The sequence below is a fragment of the Phalaenopsis equestris genome, unplaced genomic scaffold, assembly GCF_001263595.1.
Source record: "Phalaenopsis equestris unplaced genomic scaffold, ASM126359v1 Scaffold000206, whole genome shotgun sequence".
Taxonomy (NCBI): domain Eukaryota; kingdom Viridiplantae; phylum Streptophyta; class Magnoliopsida; order Asparagales; family Orchidaceae; genus Phalaenopsis; species Phalaenopsis equestris.
This window is the reverse complement of record NW_018164648.1, coordinates 608,648-623,105: the sequence shown is the minus strand read 5'-3', so window position 1 is coordinate 623,105 and position 14,458 is coordinate 608,648. Positions and strand designations below refer to the sequence as shown.

Genomic DNA, 14,458 nt, shown 5'->3' with positions numbered 1-14,458 from the left:
CGTCTTATGTATGCAATTATTTTCCCCCTATAAGATGCAACCATGGGACAAAATGCAGAATATTCTGCAACAAAAAATTTGTTTAAAAGTTTTTTCATGATTTTTCTGGCCTGTCATGGAAATAATCATATTAAATTCATTATTATTATTTTTTTTCATAAAAGATAAATAAATAAATCAAACCATTTCTTTTTAAAACAATTTTTTTTTTCATTGCAACAAACTAAACCATCACTCAAATATCTAATTATATCATTTGAATATATATTTTGGTGCATTTACATACATACCAGTCAATTTTTATATATTTACTTATCTAACATCTAATTTATTTTCTTACATTTATACCACCCAAATCGTTCACATCACATAAAAAAATAAAATTATATTCAGTTTTAAAAATTGAAATACAACTTCTCATGCATGTCAGATTCCATATTATGTAAAAATTAAAGTTTAGGTGTCAGATATGTAAATACATAAGAGTTAAGTGGTATGTACGCAAATCTTCTTTTTTTTTCTTTGTAAATACATAAGAGATGATATCATAAAAAAGATGGTTTATTACATTTCAATAAATCAGGAGGACATATTTGCAGGAGATAATGTTTCCACAAAGTAAAATGAAAAATCTATTTGAGTTATCAGATAGCTGCAGCAGCCAGCCATCTGCTATAGAAGGCCAATGCCTCCTCTGGCTTGTACTCTGCAACCGTATGGCCCGAACCCTGCATCATGCAGCACTAACATGAGAACAAATTTTTTTTGGGGGCATTTACATACATACCACCCAATTCCTTCGACCGCCCAATTCTTTCATATCACATCAATAACGCTATTTCTATCATGCATTGGTAAAGTGGCATATATATAAAAAATGAAGTTTAGATGTTCCGTATATAAATACATAGGAATTGGGTGGTAGGTATGTAAATCTTCCCTTTTTTTTTTTATTGCAATAACTTCATACTATGTAATGATGAGTGACAACAAAATTCCTGCAACCAGAAAATCTGACATTTTCTTTCAAGAGAATTGAGGAGGGAGCTTTTTGAAATGAAATTTTGAAATGTAATCTCAGTTGGTTATCCATTCTAGAGTTTATACCTTTATTGTGAGGAAAGTGAGGTTTTTGTCATAGCCTTGAGTGAACCTGCAGTCATTTACATTAAAACTTGCATATGAAAATGTGCATTTCAGCTTATTAAAATTAGTAATGGTAGAAAATGCTTCTAAAGAACAAAGAGAAATGAGGAGTATAGATATGTTAATGTACCCAGAAACTTGTCCTCCACTATACCATGGCCGCCATGGATCTGTAATTTTATATCCCAGTGACCTTGTCCATGCTTGAGTACCAGTGAAGGGCACACACATGTCATGGTCACCACTGCAAAATGTTTTCCAAGGAAATAAAATACTCGCTTTGTTCAAAACACGCGTAATCAATAAGAAAGTTAGGGCCAACTTGGCTCACCCAAGCCCAAATTTGCCATTAGGAAAAATATATTGCACAAATTTACCATTGTCTATGTATGCACATAGACAATGGTTGCTAGCTAACATTTAGATTGACTTTGTCATATCAGCACTAATTTATTCATGCTGAATATCATGTATTTTTGCAAAATTAATATGACATTATCTTAATAACATATTTGAGGAAAAATAATAATAAATACCTAAAAATTAGTGCACGATAGCCTTGGACTGTCAAGTTCTTGTGATACTTGATCATGCTTCCAGCATCATGACTGAAATCTATATTATCAGTGCATAGTTCCCAAGGACCAGTCACACTTTTCTGAGACAAAAGAGGGCAAAACAACATAAATTTCTAGATCATAAAACCACAGGACGAGCAGGACATAGTCATTAAGCCCCCAAAGTTTACCGGCTGAGCATGCAGTGCACTTCTTACTTCTTCATCATTCAACCATAAAGTCGCGAACTCGTCATTCTGCAGTCACATTAAGATAATCAATCATTTTTTGGAGGTGCAGATATCTTACATTTTACCAATTATATGCACTTGAAATCATGTTATACAACCTACTGTTAACAAAGCATGGCATGGAAAAGGAAAAAAGTCAGCAATTACATTTAAAAATGCTAAATATTGCAGAAGATAATAACTACAACATAATCAAAAGGAAAACCAAATATGCCTAACAAGTAGAGCAAAACAACTTCATTTTATCACAAAACCACAGCATTAACTTGATATTAAAATTCTGAGATGAAAAATCCAAGAGATCCATGAAAAATCCAAGAGATCCATTCAGATGAAAAATCCAAGAGATCCATTCAGAGATGAAAAATTCAAAAGATCCATTGTATATACCATGCATGGAACAGACTGACTTCCAAGTTCTGGCCATGTTGGTACATGCCCCTCCATGACTGGAGCCCACAAAGGCCACGCACGACCAAACATCCTTTTCCTCACTGGAAGAGGTCTATCGGTCTCACCAAGCCTACGGAAGCTTGATGGCAATTTTCTTCTCTGAGAGACATGAGAACTTGCAGTACTATGATAGCATGGTTCAAGAGTGTCATATATGTTCAGGTCCTGAAGGTCCTGATATGGGTAAAAATAATTAGAAAATTAAATCCAAAATTCATAAGATTTCAGTAGCTTTGTAGAAGCATTATTACAAAATCAATTTCGCTTAGCTTTTCTTCACATAATTGATTATTTGGATTCCAATAACTTCCATTGCATGCAGCATTAGTCCCCTGAAAGATTTAAAACTTCATTTTAATTTATATAAAGGATAAGATTAGTTTGCTAACTCTTTCGACATGAAAATTAAGTTTATTACAATTTTCATCAAACTTCATGAGTTAGGATTCATGATGATCATTCAGAGAAGTTATGAACCTGAAACATATCATCTGATATGAGACCCATTCCATGAGCAAATGGCACAAGAGCGTTACCATCATATACTGTGTCAGTGACTCCATTTCCAACCATGTAGCCCTGAAAAAAGAAAGATGAACCTAAACAACTATAATAAAATTTAATTATGTCTAATGATACACACAATTGTAAGAAAACAAGCTTGCTAAGAAACACGAGCGCGCAGACGGTTCTAACCTTGAAGTTTATAGTGGGCTTAATTCCAGCTTTTATCCCTGTTTTAAGTAATAAAAATAAAGAAAATCAAATAAAACAACAGAATTTCATGATAGTGGTATCAAAATTCATCATACCTACAGCAACCTCAGCAGCAAGGGTGGGAACATATACCCCAGCATATGATTCTCCAGATATATAAAATGGATTTCCAAGGAACTCTGGATATAGCTCAAACCACTGATGACAATAATTCCAAAAGAAAAATGATAGACATTAACCTTATAACCAAGGCATCTAATCTCCTTCATTATAAATCATTAACCATAAACCAACCGGAGGACTTGTTTAGAGTTTTATCAGTCAAAAAAGGCAGTTCGATCCAATTTTAAAACTATAGATTAGAAAGAATTACCTTCAAAAGAAATTGGTGAGAATCAGAGGCAGTCTTAAGATCTCCAGTAATGTAATCTGACCTATTAAGTGAATATGACAAACCAACACCAGCAGGAGAGTCCAAGTAGATAATACTAGAAACCTGAATTTCAAAAAAAAAAAAAAAACTTGTTAGTTATCCTCAATCAAAAAATGAATTTGAAAAGTAATATAAATTTACACCAAACTTCACAGCACATAAATAAATATAAAATATTTCACCTTAGACCAGCTGTAGGGATTCAACAGCAGCTCAGGCAAGCTTCCAGCTTTCACCCCTGGTTTAAAATTGAATGGACCTATGCATTTAAGATTAAAACACAGATTCAACAAGATCCATCAACTACCCACAAGCCATTCAGCTCTATCTTCTAAGAATAAATATATTAATTCAACTGAAAATCAAACCACAGAGAATCGGTTCTATAAAACAAAAATTACAGGCCAAGTTGCTGACACAAGATAGCAGAATTCTAAGCTGTCCTTGAAATGACATCACAACTCCTATATTGACAATCAAAACGGTAGAAAACAAAATACAATCCAAACTGAAGAATATTACAAATGTAATAAAACAGAGGAATCCACTGAATCAATTTTAGCAAATTGTTGATTCCTCTGTAATCTACAATTAATTCAGTCCAAAAAAGAATACATAAAACACTTTCCAGGGCACCTATCTGAGAAGAACTCAAACAATTCAAGGAATAAGGAAACCGTTACCATGCTCATAGACGAAGCCATCAAAACTAGAACAGCCTGGCCCCCCGTTGAGCCAAAGAACCAAAGGATCTTTCACCGGATTCCCCTCCGACTCCACAAAGTAGTAGTAAAGATTCTTCCCATGCTTCTCATCAATAGTCACATACCTTCAAATCCAGAGATGCAAGAAGAAGAAAAAAAGAGAATTAAACTCTCAATTTTGAATGCAAATTCTATTGATACAGAAATAAAAAAGGGGATATCGACCAATACCCAGAGTAATGCTTCGACGGAAAGGTTCCGCTGAAGCCGGGAAGATGGGAGACCAAAGCGTTCTCTGGCAGCGCAGAGAGCAATGATACAGTGGTCAGGAAGAGCAGCGATAGGAAGCGGAGGAGGAAGAAAGCCATTGGAGCAGATGAGTATAGAATGCTCAATTTTGTGGGAGAGATTTATAGAGAGAGAAGAGAGATATCCGTTTTGTCCAGAGAAAGAGAAGTAACTAAAAAGGAATTGACAACTCCTGCGAAGCCGGAGGACTGCAAATGGAAAAATTATTAGGTCGATAGGAATAAAGTGGCGAAGTTTGATGGGGACGACTTCAGTCCGTTTCAGTGTTTTTTAAAAAAACCACTGCTTTTCGCCATGGGTGCTTTCTACCGGACTGCAAGTTGGTATGCTTATCATATCTATTTTTTATGCAATTATATTACTAATCAATAAATTTTGATTTTTGTTATATGATATTGTAATTTGTGGACACGCTATCAAAAAATTTTAAGCATCCAGCACAGATATATATGACATGGGTATCAAGATAAATTTTTAAGTAAAAAAGATTTAAGTTTTGATTAAAAGTCATCCATTTTTTTTTTTCAACAAATTTATGGTCAAACTTACGGGCACAATGAGACAGACTCAATTGTACCAAAAATCAGTCCAAGATGAGTCAAATCAAGCTCATATCAAACTAATAAACCACTTTTAGAAGTTTTTAGTCATAATTGGTCAAACAGATTTTGAATATGACATGCTTATATTCAAATTGAGCATCTCGGTAAGAAGAATCTAACGAGCCCAATATTACTCAATTCAGACATTATATGACACTAAAAAGTCTATCAAATGTCATTCAATTAATGAGAATCCTTTGGGTTGTCAGATCAAGAGTGGCATGATTTCATTTTTTATTGTAACCTGGAATCTATAATTTGAGGAGCTACAATCCAACCTCCTGCGCTGCTGATCCGAGGCCTCTGGCCACCGCCGCCTTCACCCGATGTCGCATCCAACCAACACTGGTTGCCTCTGCCTCCAGCCACAACTGTTGCCACTGCTGCCTCTCAACCAACACTGGTTGCCTCTGCCTCCAGCCACAACGGTTGCCACTGGACCAACACAGATTGTCACAACCCTTCTATTTTTGTAGTCGCCAACTGTCGTCGACCGTCGCTTGTCTGCCACCGTTGAACACTGTCGACCGCTTGCTCCTGCAACTGCTGGACAACTTTGACCACCACCTTTTGGCCACCATCAAGCATCATTGGTCGCCACCAACTCCTTGCAATGAAGTCCCTTGTGAAGACACAATGTATGCTGTGAAACCCTAGCATACATTGCAAAGTAACAAGAACCCCCCTTACAATGCAACGACACACCTCAAAGACCGCGTAACATTAAAACACTCTTAAGATGGTGACTTCCTCCATATTCCTAAAGCTCTCTCCCTACAATTCCCCACTATGGCTTTTGTGACCAACTACAACATACATTATCAATAACTCGTGCAGCTCCCGACTCTGACCCTTGCGGCCTACAAACATCAACACACCTCACTACTACAACCTATATGACTAACTACAACCTATGTGACACACAGCTTGTATAGCTTCTGACTCCGACAGCTTACAAACGTCATCACGACTCATCATTATGGCATATGTGACCAACTACGACCTACGTGGAGCACAGTTCTTATGGTCGACCGTCTTGACAATAGGTCTGGCCGATTGGTTATGCGAGACCTATTGCTTAGGTCTGTCGGTCGATGATTGGTCCACTTTTTTCGTTGGGGGAATCGTGGCTCACTTGTTTTTTGACTCAAGTCTTACAAAACCTGTGTCTCTTCCGCTGGTCTGTTCGTCGCCTCAGTCGGATCTCCCCATTTGCAAGGTCTTGTACGGATCTTGTCACTGCCTATGCGGAGTATCCGACAAGACTCGCTACCAAGATGATTTGTGTCTTACCCTTGGTGAATCTTGCTGCTATCGAGTAGAGAACTATTTTCAGAGCTTTGACCTATCCCGGATTTAAAAATGCGGTTACTCTGCTTGGTGTTAAATTATCGGTCGATCACTTACTCTGAAGAATAGCTTCGAAGCCGTTTGTTATCTTCGAGATTCTTGTTACTGATTACAGTGTATATAATGATCAGTAATTCTTCCTATATTATTACTAGTATAGGCTCGCTACACGAGCTCTGTATTTCTTCACTTGTTCTCTTTGATGGCATTTTGTATATAATATCTCCTTCTGGTTCTCTAACACGCTGATAGTGCCCATGACTTTTATTATTATTATCAGTATGAAAATCTGACATGAGAAATAAAGTGCTGAAAGCAATTGATTCAAACATCATTTCCCGTTTTTATAAGATTCATTGAAAAAGATGGGTAGATTTGAAAATTGATCATATCTTATATCTTAATTCATTCAATTGCACGCAAAGTCTGCTTGACAAATGATGTGTGTTGATACACGTATTGGTAGTTCTAAAATAGCACATGAATGTCAGAATTTATAAATAACAATATTTTAGATGCATGGCATGTAATTATTATCCCTTATTGATATTATTTTTTATAGCACATACATCTTTAACATACACACACATACATATACGTACATATATATACATACATACATACATACATATATACATACATACATACAATACTGCAGTCTAACTTCTAGTAGATATGATCAGAGAAAAGATGTAATTCCACAATATCACTAACTATCCCACGGACTCCATCGAGGGTTCTCATCAGGGTTGTAAAATTAATAACACATCAAAGAATTTTATTGTCATCACTTGACCTCTCCTCGTTGAGGAGCGAGCTATCTATCGGGCTATGTTGATTTACTCTCTACTTGATAATCCAACGTCGCTCTGTCGACAGGAGTTCTTCATCAGGGATCAAGGGTTGATAACCGGACTAGATCAGTCAATTCACAACGTTGACCAACCTAGCTAAACTAAACCGGTTCTGTTATCCTGAAGTCAATCAAGCCCAGCGAATTGAGCTAGAGAGAAGAAGAACGATCGACTCATACATGAAAATACCAAAAATACCTTGTACAAGCCTCATTAACACGAGAAAAAATGTAACATCACTATATTGTACTCACCCCTATAAATAGGGAAATCATTTCATGAACAAGGTATAACCAAATTAGAGAAAAAAAGATGGGAAATATCAACATGTTTGACACAATTTAATGTTCATTACTTCTTTCTCGCTCTTCCTTTTTTCTTATGCTCTATTTCTTGTTGTGTGACAAATTAATATTTAACAATATATATAGAGTACGGAACTCGAATATTTAACACATTTAGAAATGGCCGGGGCTTGCTAATACCCTCCGGCCATATATATATATATATATATATATATATTAATTCTTAATTACTATTAATTATTTTTATTTACTCTCTTGTAGCAATTATTTATACTGTTGATAAGTACTTTAGTTTAAGCACTTTTATCAGCACAAAAAATTGGTTTTAGTTTTGGAAATATAATTTTTGTATCGCGGGTGAAGTCACATCACCAACAACTAAAAAGTCGAGGAAAAGAGTGGTTTGAGCTCAGATAATAATGAATAAATAAAATAAAATTGAGTCATTCAAATTTCAATAATTTAAGTTACATTTTCTTATCTTATGGTGATTCTCTTATTTATAAAGAGATTAGTTTATATGTTATAAATAATCACTCATTGCACACATTATATGAGTAATCATTTCACATAAATATTTTTTTTTCTCGACCTAACTTCTTTGGTTCAACACCATCATAGAAAGTGTTGATCTTCTTTAACCGATTCATCTCATGGATAGATCTTCTAAACTGGTCGTCGAGTAAGTCGGGTTTTCTTAGTGAGTCGTTGAATTGTTTCAATCTAGTCAGACATTTGTATGTGGACCATAGACGGGGCATCCAGCATAACTCTCTGATCGAGTCAATCGATAGACTTAATTTAGTTAAGCTATCTAGCCATCTTGAACTAGGTCTTAGATCTTTTGGCTAAACATCACTAAAATTGTTTATTAATGGTAAGATATAGTTAAAGTTTCCCATAATATTCACATTAATGATTTTCTTAAAGATATGGAACTAGCAAGATGCTATATATTCATCCCTCCAAAATTGTGGCTATTTATTATTATATGCAATCATTGATCAAAGTTTAATAAAAGAAAGGTTGTTATTGAGAATATAATATTCACAACACCAAAGGAATCTAATATCATTAATGAAGATGTGCTAGAAATATAATTTTGAATGTGACATATAAACCTTTACTATTTACAAAACTAGCACAAAACTAACTCTATTTTTCAAAAATCCTTTAAATATCAAAATTCACATTAAAGAAGGCAGTGGTCCATTTTATATTAACTTGTACAGAATGGTCTGGCGAGCAACCTACATCCCCTCTAGATAGATGTCCAAAATAGAAGCTTTCACAAATTATATATTAATTGTATGTCTTTAGCAATATATGTACATTTCATATTGCTAATACTAAATAGGCTATTTATCAAACATTGCCTATGCCTATTTATCCTACTTTGGAAGCTAAATAAAATATTTTTAATTTATAACTCCAATAAAACAATTTTGAATTGCGATCAGATTGTATACTTTTATTATATTTCGTAGTTTTTTATAGGGTCGTGAATTTAGCTCGAAGATTGTTAATCACTCAAAAATTGATCCAAATTTTGGCTTGGATTGAAATAAACGAGCCAAGCTATGAGCTGAAAGTTTGGATCGATTTTTTTTTTCGAGCCAATTTCCAGTCATATATGGATCAACTCAAGCTGACTAGAGGTCGACTCTTAGTGTTTATATATATATAATGCTTAGTAAAATTGAATATAACCACTCACAAGCCAATTTTGAGCTAGAACAGATTGAGTTAGTTAGATTCAAATTTGAGTCGGATCAAGTTGAATTTGAGCTGAAACCTGCAGATGAACCAACATCTTTTACACAAGCCAATTTTGAGCTAGAACAGATTGAGTTAGATTCAAATTTGAGTCGAATCAAGCTGATTTTGAGCTGAAACTTGCAGATAAACCAACCTCTTTTATCTTAATCATTCTATTACTAACATGAAAAAAACTAATCAACACAATTTTTTGCTCCAAAAAATATTTACCACAATTCAAAAAATTAAAAAAAATGGAATGTCACAATATCATCACCCATGCCCCTCCACACCACACCACACCACTACACCAACTATACATTACCATTACCAACACCTCACACGCCAATACTTCCACACATCAACACATTTACGACACCACTACTAACACCTCCACACACCAACACATCCACAACATCACTATCACCATATCTACACACCAATACAGTCAGACATCAACACATCCACAACACCATTACCATCACCTCCATATTTTCTATTTCGTCCAACTAAGTGTCATAAATAAAACTCATAAATAACCCAAATATTCAATTTTTTTTTGGGGCTTTTACATACATAACACATAATTCTTATGTATTTAGGCACATATCACATACTACATACCACAACATTTTAAATTAGCCAGGCACAAAATTCTTACGTATTTACATTCTCACACCCAAGCTTCTATATTTAGGCACAGCATTTTTTTGGGTGGCATTTACATACATAGCTCAAAACTCTTATGTATTTACATTCTAACTCCTAAAATTTCATTTTTAGGCGCAGACTTTTTTGGGGGCATTTGCATACATAGCACAAAAGTCAGTTCTCATGCATTTACATTCTTACACCTAATCTTTTATATTTAGGCGCATAGACTTTTAGAGCGCATTTACATACATAGCAAAAAATTCTTATGTAATTTCAGATCTAACATCATATTGCAAATCTAACAAAAAAATATAAAAACTTATGTAAGCCCGAAGCTTGGAAGAGTGGATGACGGTTTCTCACTTTGGAGGAAGATGGAGTGGGGAAAACAAGCCGAAAAATGCCGGAAACCAAGGTGAGAGATGAAGGAGCGCTGGAGGAGATGGACGTCAGATGGGGAAGAAGAAAATGGAGTGTCAGCTGCGGTTCGGAATTTGGTATTTATTAGGGCATTAGCGTTGTCCGCTCATTCCAACGCTAAAAGTTAAATTTAGCGTCGAGCTACGCCGGCAGCACTTCGACGCAACTCTTTTGCGTCAAAATTTTCGATCTTAAAATCACGAGCGACGCTAAACGGATACAAATCAAATACTAATTTTACGTCAAAATTTTATCTGACGTTAATTCGGACGATAACCCGCAACTCTCGAGCAGTGGAAGGAATCCGCATAATCGAACATATGACCGATTGGCCTAAGGCGGGACGATCGACCTAAAACCAACTGATCAGGCTAAGACAAGACGATCAGCCTAAGACGTAGGCAATCAACGACCATCTACCAACTGAAAAAATCCTTACCAGAGAGTATATTTGACACGTGTAAAATGCGCTAAAATAACCCTCACAGAACTAATGATTAGAGAGCAAAAATAAAATTTTAAATCCTCACCTCTTATACCTATAAATAAATATGAGGTCATTTTTTCAAACAGCTAATCCGTTTGGGGCAGCTTATAAGTGCGGGTGACGTTTTTAAAACATCGCCGTACCGTTTAGTTCGCGCGTTTCGCCAGTTTATCTAAAATTAAGTTTAATTTTTTTACACTAAACGCAGGCCGCAGGTCCAACCCTGCAGCCCGCCCGAAGCCCCAAATAAACATTGACAGGATGCGATTCATGCATGGGGGTTGATTTGAGATTCGTGCGAAGGGAACTTCGTTGACTCTGTTGCCACGTGTAGGGTTACGTAGTCTAAACATATTTGACGGGCCAATAGCGTAAAGATTCCGCGATATAAAATCAAATTTTGTAATGGAAAATAAATATTAGTCTCTCTCTCTCTCTCTCTCTCTCTCTCATTAGCTCGCAGATTACTTAATACACAGATCTGATTGCAACGTGCAAATATCTCCTCTCCCATTGCATTATTGAGAGAGAATATTCCCTTATTATCAAAATATAAGTCTTTATTTTAATAGACGAGCTCTAATTTTGGACTTATTCTAAGACGTCAAAGTAAATGCATTAAACTAAATATAACCATTGATTTATCTGCCTGCACAAGCTTGACTTGACCCATAAACGCGTCTAAACTCAGTGGTAGAACTTGATTATGGCTGGGGGAGGCAGTGGCTATCCCTAAATTTTTACTCAATTATTAAAAATCATATAAAACATTCATGAACTTATACTTAAATTTACATATTTTATAATATTTTAATATTAATTATATTTTTTTTATTTAATAATCAAATTTATAATTATTTTAATAATTATATCATTTTGTTGAAGGCATCATTGAATATCTATTTTTTAAATTCGACAAGCGAATGATTATAAATATTAGCAGTTGGTGGTCAGTATGAGCCTCGAAGGAGGGTTAAGAACACGAAGGAAGATGCCTCCAGCCATGAAGCCATGGCTTAAGTTTGCCATCATTGGCGATCTAGATATCTATTTCATCGCAAAACCTCATAAAAAATGCAACAAAATGATAGCACAAAAATGGTTTCATGTAGTGAGGTATCCCAATATTCTTGAATTTAAGAACAAAGGATAAATTTATGTTAGGATACCATGTCCTAATTCCAAATGGGACGTATTATTCCTTGATACAAATAAATTATTGAACATTCATGAGTACAATCATGAAAATCTAATAATTTTGGCATGTCATCTAATAAACTAAATCATATTTATCCTTCAAATTCAGTTGTATGTCTAATCATATAGATATATTAGGGGATAATACATGATGCATGAAATCAATGACACCATCCTAATATAAAACATATCATGATGTTATTATAAAACTTTTCCAAAAAAAAAAAAAACATATCTTTCATGTTTCTCCAAAAGCACATATGCTTTTAAATAATTTAGTCCCACAAACATTCACTGCACTTTAAATTATCAAAGAAAACAGCATGCAAAGATAAAAAGCAAGCCAATAAGGCTCCCCAATACCAATACAACAAAAATTTGAACAAAAACCTCAGCAGCTCATGATTGGTAGGCAGTAGATAATGTAGCCTAAATTTTCATGTGAGCTTATGAATAGTTTTCATGTCAGCAGCCACATGTAGAGTACCTTTCTCCACATGCTCCCACCACTTCATCAGGAAATTGTCTACGACAAGCCTGAACCAAGGTGAGAGTTTTACGCCCTCCTCGCCGGCGTCGGCTTTCCTCAGCAGCTCCTTCAGTTTGTCCTTATCGACATACATAATGTCCGCAACTTCTTCTGGATTTGGATTCACATTGACATCACGAACGATGAACAGCAAATAATCAACTGTGATGGAAATAGCTTGTATGGTTAATACAGGAAAGAGGTAGGAATGCAGGATGGAAGATTAGGCATGTGGAAGAGGTGACTTACGTTCATGCTCGCCCCATTTTCCATCTGAAGGAGCCTTATAAAGCATGCGGCCGACAGGAATGAATTCATCCACAGGGAGGTGTTCGGGGGGAATGCCCAGTTCATCAAGCAGCTTCCTTTGTGCAGCGTTTCTGACGCCTAGGTAGGTTGAAAAATTATGATTACATGATGAATATATTTGTAGAAAAGAGAAAAGACTAGAATGCTACACCTCGGCTGATCCCCTTCAGAAACAAACAGTGGTGCAGTGGAGGTGGACGACTAAATTAGGACCATTGTTGGTGGGAATGGTGTCTGACTGAGTCGAACCACAGCTTGACCTTAACTGGGGTCAGCTGGGGAGGTGACAAAAATGGTAAATTTTTTTATGAAATACCAAGGAAGTTCTCTTTGATGAGCTCTGATTCACGATAGAGAGGATGGCTGCAGCAGGTGTTTGTCCAGACTAAAGGAAAAGTGACTTTTGTAGCAGATCTTTGCTGTGAGGAATGAGAATAAGCAATGCTTTTAAGCCTTCTTCATTGATAATGCTAATAATAAGATAAAAAACAGTGATATGGCGATTTAAGAAGCCAAAAATGTTACGCCCACCTAGGAACAGAAATGAAGTCATGAATTGATACAGATATTATGAAGATAAATTTCATTGTACTCTCTTTTTAGGCATAATAGAAAGAGGCAGAGTGGACATATTGCACTTTTATTAATCAGGACAAGACAAAACATTACTCTATCCATCCACACAGTAATTAAACGAAAGTTCCATTATATACAGCAATGATTCTTATCTGATAAATTTCTTCAGCTTGAAAAGGATTAAGCCTAATGCAGAAGAAAAAATAGCTACTTTAATAATAATTAAAATTGTAATGATGAAGCAGAAAACATATACCTGAAGCAGCAACTCATAGTTCGAATTGAACAGGAAAACGCTAAAAGCCCTGTGAAGCAAATTTTCCTTTTCAATCTTTTCCATCAAATGGCCTATACTTCAGCAGAAGGGTTCATAAATTAGCTTAAAACCAGCAATGAAATTTAAAATTGTTAAGCGTAGGCTGGCGACAAAAAATATTGGATGAAAATTGAATGCTTCACAAATCATCAATGTTATTTTAATGATTTCTCATCAAACAAAGATAAAATTGAAATCAGTTATACATTTACATATTATTGATAAAAAAAAGAAAAACTTCAGTATAAATAATAATAAAAAGAATTCATGCTTTTCAAATGATAGCAAGTATTACTCATGTTTATTACACACTATACATTTAAACCGTACAAGGCACAAAGAAACAGAGTTATATCTTCTACATTGAACCTGGAAAATGGGCAATTGAGGGCCAAGGTATATTAAGAAGCAGCATGGGATTTCACGAAAAACAAAGTCCCAGCCTTAGATTTAAACTGATGATATACCGACGTTTCAAATGCTAGCTTTGTGAGAACTCTTAATTCTTGATAACTCGTGTAGCATCCTTGG

The 14,458-nt window shown here is 35.3% G+C and overlaps 2 protein-coding genes across 2 annotated transcripts in view; both read right to left on the bottom strand.

Moving 5' to 3' along the window:
• Positions 1 to 543: 543 nt before the first annotated feature.
• On the bottom strand, positions 544 to 4,866 carry LOC110023041 (serine carboxypeptidase 1-like). Its single transcript, XM_020722252.1, has 14 exons — positions 4,493 to 4,866; positions 4,241 to 4,386; positions 3,740 to 3,816; positions 3,498 to 3,620; positions 3,220 to 3,322; positions 3,104 to 3,141; positions 2,885 to 2,986; positions 2,659 to 2,739; positions 2,345 to 2,581; positions 1,895 to 1,960; positions 1,683 to 1,804; positions 1,277 to 1,390; positions 1,108 to 1,153; positions 544 to 728 (listed from the first exon to the last, which is right to left on the bottom strand). Exons 1-14 carry the CDS (start codon positions 4,627 to 4,629, stop codon positions 645 to 647), a joined length of 1,476 nt encoding a protein of 491 aa, XP_020577911.1. The 5' UTR covers positions 4,630 to 4,866; the 3' UTR covers positions 544 to 644.
• Positions 4,867 to 12,349: 7,483 nt separating this feature from the next.
• Positions 12,350 to 14,458, bottom strand: part of LOC110023052 (isopentenyl-diphosphate Delta-isomerase I) — a 57,592-nt gene continuing 55,483 nt past the window's right edge. The window contains exons 3-6 of the mRNA XM_020722266.1: positions 13,868 to 13,959; positions 13,352 to 13,454; positions 12,976 to 13,113; positions 12,350 to 12,888 (exon numbers count right to left, since the gene is read on the bottom strand). Coding sequence (XP_020577925.1) covers positions 12,635 to 12,888; positions 12,976 to 13,113; positions 13,352 to 13,454; positions 13,868 to 13,959 — 587 coding nt within the window. The 3' untranslated portion in view covers positions 12,350 to 12,634. The remainder of the gene's footprint in view (positions 12,889 to 12,975; positions 13,114 to 13,351; positions 13,455 to 13,867; positions 13,960 to 14,458) is intronic.

Bases quoted from the DNA above. Each gene is read 5' to 3' on its own strand.
- LOC110023041 (XM_020722252.1), bottom strand. From the start codon at position 4,629: ATGGCTTTCTTCCTCCTCCGCTTCCTATCGCTGCTCTTCCTGACCACT. The intron at 1,391-1,682 runs GTATTTATTATT...AACATTTTGCAG, and splicing joins TATCGTGCACTAATTTTTAG to TGGTGACCATGACATGTGTG. The intron at 729-1,107 runs GTATAAACTCTA...TGCATGATGCAG, and splicing joins TCACTTTCCTCACAATAAAG to GGTTCGGGCCATACGGTTGC.